Source organism: Suricata suricatta, chromosome 17 (assembly GCF_006229205.1).
Source record: "Suricata suricatta isolate VVHF042 chromosome 17, meerkat_22Aug2017_6uvM2_HiC, whole genome shotgun sequence".
Classification (NCBI taxonomy): domain Eukaryota; kingdom Metazoa; phylum Chordata; class Mammalia; order Carnivora; family Herpestidae; genus Suricata; species Suricata suricatta.
In genome coordinates, this window is record NC_043716.1 from 1,815,085 (window position 1) to 1,827,882 (window position 12,798).

At 57.2% G+C, this 12,798-nt stretch overlaps 1 protein-coding gene and 1 long non-coding RNA gene across 2 annotated transcripts in view; both read right to left on the minus strand.

The window, feature by feature from the left end:
* The window catches only part of LOC115282493, a 9,812-nt gene extending 9,295 nt beyond the window's left edge, over nt 1–517 (minus strand). The window contains exon 1 of the long non-coding RNA XR_003904667.1: nt 402–517. This is a non-coding gene — a long non-coding RNA (uncharacterized LOC115282493). The remainder of the gene's footprint in view (nt 1–401) is intronic.
* Nucleotides 518–8,085: 7,568 nt separating this feature from the next.
* On the minus strand, nt 8,086–10,947 carry LOC115282443 (asialoglycoprotein receptor 1-like). Its single transcript, XM_029928498.1, has 8 exons — nt 10,696–10,947; nt 9,669–9,785; nt 9,464–9,559; nt 9,311–9,382; nt 9,071–9,157; nt 8,831–8,982; nt 8,583–8,689; nt 8,086–8,498 (listed from the first exon to the last, which is right to left on the minus strand). Exons 1-8 carry the CDS (start codon nt 10,919–10,921, stop codon nt 8,342–8,344), a joined length of 1,014 nt encoding a protein of 337 aa, XP_029784358.1. The 5' UTR covers nt 10,922–10,947; the 3' UTR covers nt 8,086–8,341.
* Nucleotides 10,948–12,798: the final 1,851 nt, after the last annotated feature.

Consider the following 12,798-nt stretch of genomic DNA (forward strand, 5'->3'; position numbering starts at 1 on the left):
CCCACCCCAGCCGCCGCCGGACCATCCGCCCCGGCCTGGCGAGCGCCACCAGGAGCCGGGGCCAGCGCAGACCCGGCCCGGAGCGGCCGCTGACTAACGCGCAGGGGGGCCCCGGGGCTGGGGCTGGGGGCTGCTCTCCGGCCTCGCCTCGCTCCACCGCTGCTCCGTGCGCTCCTGTGCGCTTGGAGACGCGGGCCTTCCGCTCCCGTCTAAGTTACCTGGGCGCCTTCGCTGCTTTCTGGAGTCAGCTGCCCGGAAAACTCCCTCCCTCGAGCCTTTCCCCCGGGCTCTGCTTTGGCGACACTTAAGCCAGGGCGCCCCCCCCCCGTGGGATTCTCATTGCGGGCCAGTCGAGTCTTAGGGGAGAGTGGCCGGAGCCAGGGGGTGTCCCTGCAGCCTACAGGATCCGTCGCCTCCATCTCCACGCGGGGAGGACCCGGGGGCTGGGCCCTGAAGGCTGTGTGGGCCGCACACTGCGCGGGTCACTGTGGGTGGTCCCTGCGGACACCCTGCGAGGGTCCTCCCCTGGCGGCGCTGCAGGAGTGGCCGGCGCGGCCCGAGAGCCTCGCCGCGAATCAAAGCCCCTAGTGACAGTGGAACGTGCGTGGGTGCGCGCGCGGGTGCGGGCGCGCGCGGGAGGGGCTGGCTGCGCTCGCGTCCCTGCCTGTGACCCCATCGCGCCCCCTCCCCGGCCTCTGGCGCTCGGCCGGCCTCCCGCGGGGTCCCGTCCCGCCCCCTTTCCGGGAAACACGACTCGCTTGAGGCGCTGAAAGAGACGCTGGACAGGGGCCGCGGGTTAAGCCCGGATTTTTTCCCCCATAGGAAAGTCTTTGAACATGAAAGAGATCCATGGAGGCGGAGAGGAGACGATAAATTCCCAAGAGAAAAGCCACACTCGCAGTTCCCTATATATATATGGAAATATTTAGCAGCCGTGGGCGTTTGGGGGCGGGGAAGCCGCGTAGCCAGGAACACACTGTGTACATTATGTTGCAGACTGAAGGCTTCCAAGCTGAATTCCCTTAAGACCTCAAGCCTGATCCTTCCGTCTGCACCGCAGCTACTAGTCCCCGTCTGCAAGCTCCACTCAAGACTCAGCGCTCTGGGGGAGAGAAGCCGCGGTCACAACGAGGTTCTCGAAGGCGCCCAGCCACACCGGGCAGGCGACAGGACGGCTCACTACTTGTGCCCCAACTTTGCACATGATGAAGGCTTCCCTGAAACAGAGATGACAAATATTTACTCGAATACCCTCTGCTTTGGTTTTTGTTGTTTTTTGTTTTGTTTTGTTTTGGCCTAGTTATTTTGTAGGAGTTCTTTATATTCTGGACATTTATTACATGTTATAAATGTTGCAAATACTGCATCCAAGTCTGCGGCTGGTTTCTAACTTTAGCAAAGTCAAATCTGTCCCTCTTTTCTGTAGAAACAAAATCTGATTTCCCGCTGCGGCGCTTGTGACAAATCTCTTATGGCCTGCGTCTGGGTTACATCATGTCTTTAGTCCCTGCAGTTCTGGGCTCCGGCGAACAAAATGCTACAGAAGGTGAGAGACTAGGTTGATGAGCACCCACGTGCCCGCCGCTCGCCTCAACAGTTACCAGCACATGGTGACTTCTGCGCCCCCTGCGTCTCTCTCTCTCACACACACACACACACACACACACACACACACACACTCACAGACACCCGGGGCCTGCTCGGTTTGTTCCAAGCAAGTCCCGGAAGCACCATCTCGCCCGGACGGATTTCCGCCTGTATTTCTAAAATAGAGACTCCTGTCATTAACCACAATACTGTTATCGGACCAAAACCATCGACAAGGACGCCTCATCCAGTCAGCGTTCCAACCAACCTGAGGCTTCCATGATGTCTTTTTACAACGGGTTTGTTTAAACCAGGATCCAAAGTCCCCACATGGCATGTCCTGGTGCGTCCCCTACGGCTCTTTTCATCTAGAAAAACTCCCCCCTCTTTTCTTCATCTCTTTCCTCCTCCTCTTCTTTTTCTTCTTATTCCTCCCCTTCCTCCCCCTCTCCCTCCTTCCTCCTCCTTCTCCTCCTTCTTCTCCTTCCTCTTCTCTTTTGTCCTCCTCTTCTTCTTCCTCCTCCCCCGTCCTCCTCTCCCCCTCCTCCTCTCCCCCTCCTCCTTCTCCTCACTTATTTGCAGAATAAACCAGGCGTCAGCTTTATAAAAACCCTCCAGCTCTGGATTTGACGGAATGCACATCTGTGTGCACGTTCCCCTGCCCACTGGACCTCCTCTACACTGGTAGTTGGTGCCAGAAGTTTAACCAGATTCAGGTCCAAGGTCCTCTGAGAAGAACATTTCACAGATGATGCTGTGTGATAAGCGATGCTCATGTCTGCAAATTTGCTAAAGACTTGACCCTCTCCTTTCTGATATTTTTACTCTTATCACTCGCTCTGGAGCCACCTCGGGAAGTAGTCCCCACGGTCTGGGCCGTCTCTCCCCTCTCCCCAGGAAGGATTCTGGCAGCGTGGGGGATAGGCTTCCCCTGGACCCTTTTCCTTCTGGACCGGGGGTGAGGGCGGAGGCTCCCAGGCCTCAGATAAGGTCCACACACTTGGCCACAGCCCGGGAGGATCTGTCCACCTTGTGGTTGTCTCCCTGAATCCTGCTCAGACCCCCTCTTCTCCTCCTTACATAAGCAAACACCTGAAGGGGGTCGCCGTGGCCTTGAAGACCCATGGATCCTTGGGAATCACGTGGTGCTGCTGTGGGTGTAGACCACTGCTCTTGGTCACTGTCCTTGTGTGCATTCCATTGTTTCACTTCTTCCGCTCAGTGCTGACTCTAGGCCTCTCCAGAGTGCTGTGTGTACATGCCGTCCGTGTTTGTTTTCTGTGCAAAGCCCGTCCGGTATTTCTTCCCAGCTCCCCTGAGGCCTGACGGACGAATAGGAATTATCTATAGTTTGCTTGCACACTGTGTCTTTTAAGCGTACAGTGTGGTGTTTTCATGAACGTAAGGGCTGAGTAAGGGTTCCCACGATCAAGGTCACTAACACGTTCGTCCCCTCGTGCAGTTCCCGTGTGTGTGCGTGTGTCTGATGGGAACACGTGAGATCGCCTCCCTCAGCACATCAAAAGTCTCCAGCACAGCGTTATTAACCGTGATCCCCGTGCTCCACCTCTGAGACCCAGATGCACTCACAACGGAAACTCTGGGCCCTTCAGGAGTCTCCGGCCCCCCAGCACCTCCCCCGGCCCCTGGCCACCTCCGTTCCCACCCTCTGTTTCTTTTTTTTGAGTTTAAGCGTCGCCTGGGTGGCTCAGTTGGTTGAGGGCCCGACTCTGGCTCAGATCACGATTCACAGTTCTCGAGTTCAAGCCCCACAGCAGGCTCACCGCTGGCCCTGCAAATTTGTGGGTCCTCTGTCTCTCCCTCCCTGCGCCTGCCGCACTCACATGCTCTCTCTCTCTCTCTCAACAACAGACATTTTGAAAAAATAAAATCGAACGTTGAACTGAGATCATTCCGCTTCTCTCTGCCTGGCTGATCTCACGTGACATGAACGCCCTCCGGGTTCATCGTGTTGTTGCTGACGGCAGGATGGCCTCTTCCGCGGCTGAGTCAGTTCACGTGGCTCGCTCCTCCCGCGTTCTCTCCATCAGTTCCTCCGCCGAAACCCACTCAGGCCGTCCGCACACCTCGGCGGTTGTGGAAAATGCTGCACTTACGTGAGGCTGCACACATCTCTTCCAGAGACTGATTCCGCTGCCTTCGGATGCCTCCCGCACCGGTCACTGTTTCCAAATGCCAGGCACCATTCCATGGGGCGCACCCCCCTCCCCGGGCGGTCAGCAGGCACAGGGCGCCTCCAAGCCCCTTCCGCACTGGCACCGCTGTGACCCCCTCCCGGCACCACGCCACAGCCATGGGAGAGGATCCCTGGGGTGTTTGCAGAAGCAGAGTTGCGGGGATCACGGGGGACACGCGGTCCTAATTCCACCAGACACCTTGCTGAAGAGGATGCTCTCAGCTTCAGTCTCCAGTGAGAGGGGCACGAGGTTCCCACAGCCTGGCGGGCACCTGACTCCCTGGCTGTCGTCAGCTGGAGGCCAGTGGAGATGGCTCGTGCAGGGCTGGAGCTGTGTCACATTAGATTAGACCCAGGAGCATCTTCTCTGCCCCTGTGTATCCTTTGCTCCTTCTGAAATAGGTTTCTTTCTCTCTCTCTCAATCTCTCTTTTTCTTTTTCTTTTTTCTTTTTTCTTTTTTTTTTTTTTTTTTTTGCTTCCGGGCTCCTTCTGGGCTGGGTGTCTTCCATTTGTCCCTTCACATCCAGTGTCTCCCCTTCTCCTTGGCCTCGGAGACCGAGCTGGGCAGCTGCCTGGCCGTCTGGCTTCCCGCCGCCGCCGGAAATCAGAGGGAGGAAAAGCAGGACAGTGAGGACACTGACTCCTCCAGCTCCCTGCCTGCCAAGGAGCAGGCAGCTAGCTGCCTCCTGCAGCCCGAAGTCACAGCTCCTGGGGGGGTGGTGGGGGGGGGTGCTCTCCATGCGGCTTTCTCTCTCCTTGGGTTCCTGGAGGCGCTGACTGACTCCCCAGTGCTGGCGTGCTGGGGTCCCTGGCCTCTTTCATGTGGCTTCCCTAATCCTGCTGAGACCTTCATAACTCATTCCTTTCCTGAAACATGCCCCAGGGCCGCCTGGAGGGCTCAGTCAGCCGGAGCATGCCACTCTTGATCTCAGGGTTGTGGATTTGAGCCCCACATTGGGTGTACAGATTAGTGATCGCATAAAAATATAATCTTTTTTTAGGGGCGCCTGGGTGGCTCCGTCAGTTGAGTGTCTGACTCTTGGTTCTGGCTCAGGTCACAATCTCACAGTTCGTGGGTTTGAGCCCCACGTTCGGCTCCACACTGATGGCATGGGTGGAGCCTGCTTGGGGTTCTCTCCTCCCCTCAAATAAATAAACTTTAAAATTTTTGAAAAAATAAAATAAAATCTTGTTTAAGGTTTATTTTTGAGAGAGACAGAGCGTGAGTGAGGGAGGGGCAGAGAGAGAGAAAGAGGGAGTCCGAAGCAGGCTCCATGCTCTGAGCTGTCAGCATAGAGCCCCACGCAGGACCTGAACTCACGAACCATGAGATCATGACCTGAGCTGAAGTCTCATAAGTCTGATGTTTAACCAACTAAGCCACCACCCAGGTGCCCCTCTCTCTATATATTTTTGCAAAACGTTAAGTTAGGGGGCACCTGGTGGCTCAGTAGGTTGAGGGTCCAACTTCAGCTCAGGTCATGACCTTGGATTCGTGGGTTTGGGCTGACAGCTAGCTCAGAGCCTGGAGCCTGCTTCTGATTCTGTGTCTCCCTCTCTCTCTGACTCTCCCCTGCTCACGCTGTCTCTCTCTCTCTCAAAAATAAATAAAAAACATTAAAAATTTTAAAAAGAAAAAGGTTAAGTTGCTTCTAAAACTCCAGCTGAAATTTGGATGTCATTGCACTGAATTTACATATGAACTTGGAAAGAACTTTAATTTTTTTCTCGTATATTTTTTATAGGTTCAAGTGCTGCTAGCTGACTCACACACTTGCTGGGGCCCCTTGTTACTTCTGCGTGTTTGTTATTGGTATTGACTTTCCATGTAGATGGTCTCTTCCTTTCCAATTCTTCCAACTCTGGTGCCTTTTCCTGTCTTCTGCAGTTTGCTCAGGGTCCCTCAGATGACATAAACAGCACACTGGGGCGCCTGGGGGAGGGGGGCTCAGTGGGTGAAGCACTGGACTTCGGCTCTGGTCATGATCCCGTGCGTCATGAGTTCAAGCCTCACATCCGTCTCTGTGCTGACAGCTCGGAGCCTGGAGCCTGCTTCAGATTCCGTGTCTCCCTCTCTCTCGCCCCTCCCCCACTCATGCTCTGTCTTTGTCTCTCAGAAATGAATAAATATTAAAAATATACTTTTTAGGGGCGCCTGGGTGGCTCAGTTGGTTAAGCGTCCGGCTTCAGCTCAGGTCATGATCTCCCGGTTTGTGGGTTCCAGCCCCACGTGGGGCTCTGTGCTGACAGCTCAGAGCCTGGAGCTGCTTCGGATTCTGTGTCTCCCTCTCTCTCTGCCCCTCCCCGCTCATGATCTGTCTCTCTCTGTCTCAAAATTAAATAAAACATTTTTAAAAATTAAAAAATATATTTTTTAAAAAGCAGCTGAGGCCCTAAAAGAGTTTGCCAAGTGCCTTTTCTGCAGTATGCAATTTTTTCTTTTGTACCCCGTTAATCTAGCCTTCTGTACTCCCTGAGTCTGCATTATTATTAGAGAGGGAGGGGCAGGGGCAGAGGAAGAGAGAGAATCCCAAGCAGGCTCCACACTCAGCATTGAGTCCAACGGGAGGCTCGATCCCATGACCCTGGGATCATGACCCGAGTTGAAATCAAGAATCAGACACTCAACGGACTGAGTCACCCGGGCCCCCCCTCCCTAAGTCTATTTTATTAATAGATGCTTCTGATGTTAAACCAACTTTGAATTCTTCTCCTTTTTTCCCCAAGTTTTTATTTAAATTCGAGCTAGCTAACATACAGCGCAATGCTGGTCTCAGGCATAGCGGCTAGTGATTTATCACTTCGCAGCATACCTGGGGCCCCTCCCACACCCGGTGCCCCTCCCACACCTGGTGCTGATTCCCATCACCAGTTGAGCCCCTCCCCCCACCTGCCTCCCCTCTTGTAACTGTCAGTTTGTTCTCTGGTTAAGAGTCTGGTTCTTGGTCTGTCTCTCTTTTTCCCCTTCGCTCCTTTGTTTTGTTTCCTAAATTCCACATATGAGTGAAATCAAATGACATTGGTCTGTCTCTGACAAACATGTTATATTTTTTAAATGTTTATTTTGAGAGAGAGCATGAGCAGGGGAGGGGCAGAGAAAGACGGACAGAGGCTCCTTGCCGTCTGTGTAGAGCCTGACAAGGGGCTCAATCTCACGACTCAAACGGGCTCAACCGACTGAGTCATCCAAGCACCCCAAACATGTCATCTTCTTAATACATCATTTGATTGGGTTTGCTAATGATTTATATGGGAATTTTATATTTCTGCTCATTATAGCGAGCAGAATTCTTCATTTGAAATTTATTAAAACTTGCTTTGTGGTCCAGTATTTGCTCAAAAAAAATTTAATGTCCCAGCGTACTTGAAGAGGATGTACCCCCTGTGGTTGATGATTTTTAAATAAACCCCTGTCTTCTGGGACCCTGGCTGCCTCAGTCTGTTAAACGTCTGACTCTTGGTTGCAGCTCAGTCCAGGTTCGTAGGTTCAAGCCCCTGTGAGGCTCTACACTGCCTGCACAGAGCCTACTTGGGATTCTCTCTCCCTCTCTCTCTTCCCCTCCCCCTCTCATGTGTGCTTCTTTCTCTCAAAAATAAGTAAACTTTAAATAAGTAAATCCCTGCCTTCTATTTTTGAGGGCGTCTATTTTGCTTTTCTTTTTCCAGTTCCTTGAGTTGAAACTTAGCTCATTTCAACTCAGGCTTCCTTGTTCTTTGACAAACACGCTTAGGTCTCTGTACCTTTCCTCCCCAGCACCGCTTCGGACCATCCCACCAGCTCAGGGTGCGGCGCTCTCCTTGCTCAAATTTGACTCTATTTATAGTTTTACTCTGTTCCCGGCCCCTGGGGGGCTCAGTCAGTGAAGCATCCGCCTTCTGCTCAGGTCATGATCTCACAGTCCATGAGCACAAGCCCCCGGTGAGCCGCGCTTCTCTGTGTCCCTCTCTCTTTCTCTCATGGAATTCTCTCTCTCTCAAAAAAATGTTTATTCCTGTGCACATACTGGACTGTGGATTCTATTTATGTGGGGGCCTCTCTTCTGCAAACTGGTTGTCTTTGAACGTTTGGTGATTCTTGGGGACAGACTCATCAACTTGGCTGTATGTGTGGCCTGTCCAGGGACACTGACATCCCCCCCCCCACCGTAATGCACGCACTGGACGCATGTGGAAGATTCTGGAAGATTCTGGTCCAAGGGCGTCGGCTGCACGTGCTCACCTTCTCGGGGGCCCTACCTCGCAGCCCGGTTTCTCGCCAGCCCGCTCCCGTGCCCAAGGCCCAAGAACCAGACAACTCATCGAACATTTAGAATATTCTGTTCTTTTCTTCCTCTAAAAAATGTCGACAATAACCTGTCAACTGCGGGAAGCGGGTTTCAGTCTCCCCGCCCCTCCAGACGTGACTCTGCGTTCCTCAGACACTGTCCCCTAAACATCCCTTAAAATCCCAGATCAAAAACCCCGGAGAAGGCGGAGGAGGCCCCCCACCCCCACCCCCAGACAGGAGCGTCCTCGGAGGCCGAGGCGGCCAGGAAAGAAATTAGGGGAGGGGCCGCCTAGCCGGCCGCGTCGCGCCGCGCCTCGCACACCCAGCGGTAGGGTCTCTGGCACACGTCGTCGTTCCAGCGGCCGTCGTCCGTGAAGTGGGCGCAGTCCTCGCCCCCGCCCAGCCCGTGCCCGTACCAGTCGTCCGGCTGCTCCGGCCTCCAGTTCCTGCGGAGACGCGCGGATGTGCGCCGGGCCCTCCCCGCCCGGCCGGGTCCCCGGGGCCCGCGGAGCCGCGGCGCGCGCACTCACTTGAAGCCCTTCTCGTAGTCCGTCCCGTCCACCCACTTCCAGGGCCCGCTCTGGTCGGTGAGGCCCATCCAGGTGTTCACAGGCCCCATGTGGTGCTGGACGAACTTCTAGGAAGAGAGGAGGGGGTGGTGAGCGCTCCCCGAAGCGGCCAGCCCCGCACGCGAGCCCCCGGGAACCCACCTCCTCCCCAGGGCGCCCACCTGCTCCTCCCGGGAGCCCCGCCCCCCGCCCGAGCCCCGGGCGCCCACCTGCTCCTCCCAGGAGCCCACCACCACCAGGTGCGCGTTCTCCAGCTGGCAGTACTTGTTCGCCTCGGGCCAGGACTTCCCGGAGCGCGAGAACCAGTAGCAGCTGCCCTCGTACTCCACCCAGTTGACGGGGCAGCAGGTGGCTGCGGAGCCTGCGGGACGGGGGAAGGCGGAGGCGCTGAGGGCGGCCCCAGGTGGGGAGGACCGCGCGCCCGCGAGCCGGCGCCCCTGCCGCCTCACCGTTGCCGTGGAGGACGGCGATCTGACAGCTCAAGCTCCGCAGGTCCGACACGAACTGCTTCACGTGCAGCAGCAAGCTGGAGTGATCTGGGGGGACCGAGGGCGGAGAGGGGGCGGGGGAGGTCAGGGTGGACACTGGGGTGGCTGGGAAGGGCCCGACCTCTGCGCACAGGCCCCCTGGGTTTGGCCGGAGGGACCCCTGGATCCGACGCGCCCGCGCGCGCACGCTCCCTCCCTGACCTTCACTCAGCTCCTGCTGCTGTTTCTCCAGCTGGGACTCCAGGGACTTCATCTTTCTGCCCACGTTTCCCCCTGGGGGAGACACGGCTCAGTGTCCCGACACCCCTAGCGGTCCGCGCCCCCTCCCCCAGCCCCAGCCCCAGGGCCCCTCACCCTGGCTGCTCAGGGCCTTGACCTCGACCTCCGTGCTTGCCGTGAAGTTGCTGAACGTGACGCTCAGGGCCTGCAGCTCGTCCCGAAGCTTGGAGTCTGGGTGGGGGGCGGGGGGGGTGCACGGGACCACATGAGGGGGCTGGGTCCCCCGTCACAGACGCCAGCGCTCCCTCACCACTGCCCCCCCCCCTCCCCGGGCACCCACTCTGGGATCCGATCACACAGACAACCACCAGCAGCAGGAGGCCGAGGCCAAGGGAGAGCAGGAGGAAGCAGGGTCCTGAGCAGAGCCTCCGCAGGAGCCGCTGGGGAGGGGGTGGCGCTGTAAGAAGACAGGGCATCCGGGTGTCAGAGACAGGGGGCACCGGGAGCCGCTCTGGGGTCCCGGGAGGAGAGTGGGCGAAGGCTCCTCTCCAGGTCGAGGGGGAGCCCTACAGATTAAGAAATCCGGGGGATAGGCGACCCTGCGGGACCAGAGACTCGGAAGAGGGCAGGGAGTGGGTGCCGAGCTCCCACAAGCCCAGCCGGCGGGAGCCCTAGCCTTTGCTGACACCTAGTGGCCGGACTGTGTCACTGAAGCTGGTGGACATCAGAGCGTAGAGTTTGCCAGCAGGACTCGGGAATGGGGGGGTGTCACTGCTCCCCCCAAAGGGCCAGAAAAGAGGAGGTTTCTTTCTCTCCCCATGAATCCCACTCCTCTGGCTGGGCACGGGGAGAGAAGACAGGAGCCAGAGCCCCCCAAGCTGCTCCCACCTGCCACCCCCTGCAGCCCCTTCCCCCACCCCATCCCCAAAACCCCTCCTGCTCAGCCCAGACAGCACCCCTGCTCGCATTAGAAAGAAGGGGGCCCAGCTGTTGCTGGATGGAGACCTCGGCCTCCCCATGGAAGTCTGGTCGCTGTCCCCTGGTCCTGGACACCCTGTGCACCACACTGTCACACCTGGTCCCCTGGTCCCCTGGGTCCTCACTCTGCCCTGGTCCTGACCGGTGGGCAACGATGTGGCCAGGGTCAGCAGGCATGCCGAGGCCTGGGACCCCCCATCGCAAGGAAAAAGGACCCCAGCCCCGTGGCTTCAAGCCTCGCCTAAGGAGGGCGGCTCAGACCATGTCGTTGTGAGCGAGGCAGACTCAGAGGCAAGGTCAGGGCCCGCAGGAGGAAGCAGGGGCTGAGTCAAGGGGGCAAGAGCCACCTAACGCTCACCTTTCCGAAGCGCAAGGAGGCATTCCCTTACCTTGTCTGAGCTGATGGTCACTGTCCTCGTTGTCCAGATGCTGAAGATCTTGATAGTCATTTGTCATGGTAGGGCTGGCTGGACCCGGGCCTGGGTCAAGGCTGGGGCTAGGGCTGAGACTGGGGCCGAATGGAGCCGGAGGGTGTGGGGTCCAGTCCGCGTCTAAGTGATCGGTGGCTACATGAAAACCTCTCTTCTTTCTCCAGTTCTTTCCCAGGCCTGACATGCAAACTTGAGCCCTCTGAGGTTTTCCCGCCCAGCCCCCACCCCACCCCAGTCAGGGCCCGACCTTTCTCCCCCTTTTACTTGCTGACAGCCTCGAGGTGGGTTCCTGGATCCCGAGAGCTGTGCAGATCCCAGGCTAAGAAGGGGGCTGGAGCCCGGAGACTTGGGGTGCGCGGACAGCCCTGGATGGCGGGAGGGAAGGGAGCACGGTCCCTCCGAGGGCCCTGAACCCTGCGTGTCTATGTCTGTGTGTCTCTAGGTCTGTGTGTCCCAACACGGTGAGGCTGGCACCCCCAGTGCCTGGAACTTTGGACAGTAAACAGAGGTGGGGAAGGATTTGGAACTCCGGGCATGTGCAGGGTGGGAGTGGGGGATGGGTCGCCTCCGCTTTCCTCCCGGGGGAGGGGGACTCTCCTGCTCCCCTGGCCCCCAGTCAAGCACCTCGCTAATCATTGCACAGTTTGGATGGGTTGGGATGGAGGGTCAGGTCAGGAGGGGCCAGAAGTGCCTCCATTGCCCTTTCCTTCTGCCCTTCCCTCCTTTCACTTCCTGCCGCTAAATTTCTCAGAACGGTTGGTGTTTCCAAATACCCCTGACCAGGGTCAGGGAGCCCCGTGCTCCGCTCTTGCCCAATCCGGGCTCTGACCCTGGCATCCGTCTGGGCCCCAGCCTCCTATGGAAGCCCAGGGGTCAGGCCCTGCAGCTTTGGGGCTGCTGGCCTCACTCTCCCAAGGAGCAAAGTCCTCCCAGCAGCCTGGGGGTGGTGGGGAGGGAGGCGAGAGAGAGAGAGAGCAGGCTTTCCCCACCCTGCTGGGACTGGTGCCAACAGGCTCCCTTCGGCTCCCTGGGCGCCCAGGCTTTCCAGCCCTGAACTCTTCTCACGAACCCCAGAGCATGGCCCGATTTGCAGATGAGGAAACTGAGGCCCCGACAGGTAAGAGCTTACCCAGGGTCACACTGCAAGGAAGAGCAGAGGGAGGCCCAGAATGTAAGTTGCCTGACTCCAGGACCTGTGTTCTATCCCCTGGGAACCCTGCACGGACCCCGGGTCCGGGACCGTCCCTGAGGCTGGGCCCTGGATCTCAGAAATGCTGAAGCCCAGCCCCACCCAGCCCCACAGGGGACTCAGGGAGGAGTGTATGAATCCAGATTATGTGATACTGGGGCACCTCGGGGGCCCAGCCGGTTAAGCATCCAACCTTGGCTCAGGTCATGATCTCGAAGTTCCCAAGTTCAAGCCCCACTGTGTGTGCTGTCAGCTCAGAGCCTGCTTCAGAAGCTCTGTCCCTGTGTCTCTCTCTGACCGTCCCCAACTCACACTCACACACACACTCTCTCTCTAAAATAAATAAAATACACTTAAAAAATTGGGGGGCACCTGGGGGGCTCAGTCGGTTAAGCATTTGACTTCGGCTCAGGTCATGATCTCACGGTTCGTGGGTTCAAGCCCCAGGTCAGGCTCTGTGCTGACAGCTCAGAGCCTGAGCCTGCTTCCGATTCTGTGTGTCCCTCTCTCTCTGACCCTCCCCTGCTCACGCTGTCTCTCTCGGTCTCTAAAAAATAAATTTTAAGAAAACATTATAAAAAATAAGAAATTGGGCAATATTAAAGATGTCGGCAGTCTCGCTTTAGGCCCCAAACGGGAAAGTGTGCAAACCCTATGTCACAGTCATCTCAAGGACAGAACTAGACTTTACTGAGAATTTTACATCATACGATAGCTTCAGGCACATAGCGCTCGCATTCCGTACAAAAGCCCCAGGAGCGCCTGGGCGGCTCAGTGGGCTAAGGGTCTGGGTTCCGGCTCAGGTCACGATCTCACAGTCAAGCCCCACCTTGGGCTCTGTGCTGACCGCATGGGGTCTACTTGGGATTCTC

Bases quoted from the DNA above. Each gene is read 5' to 3' on its own strand.
- LOC115282443 (XM_029928498.1), bottom strand. From the start codon at position 10,921: ATGTCAGGCCTGGGAAAGAACTGGAGAAAGAAGAGAGGTTTTCATGTA. The intron at 9,158-9,310 runs GTCAGGGAGGGA...CGGTCCCCCCAG, and splicing joins GCAGCAGGAGCTGAGTGAAG to ATCACTCCAGCTTGCTGCTG. The intron at 8,690-8,830 runs GTGGGCGCCCGG...CTCTCTTCCTAG, and splicing joins TGGGCTCCTGGGAGGAGCAG to AAGTTCGTCCAGCACCACAT.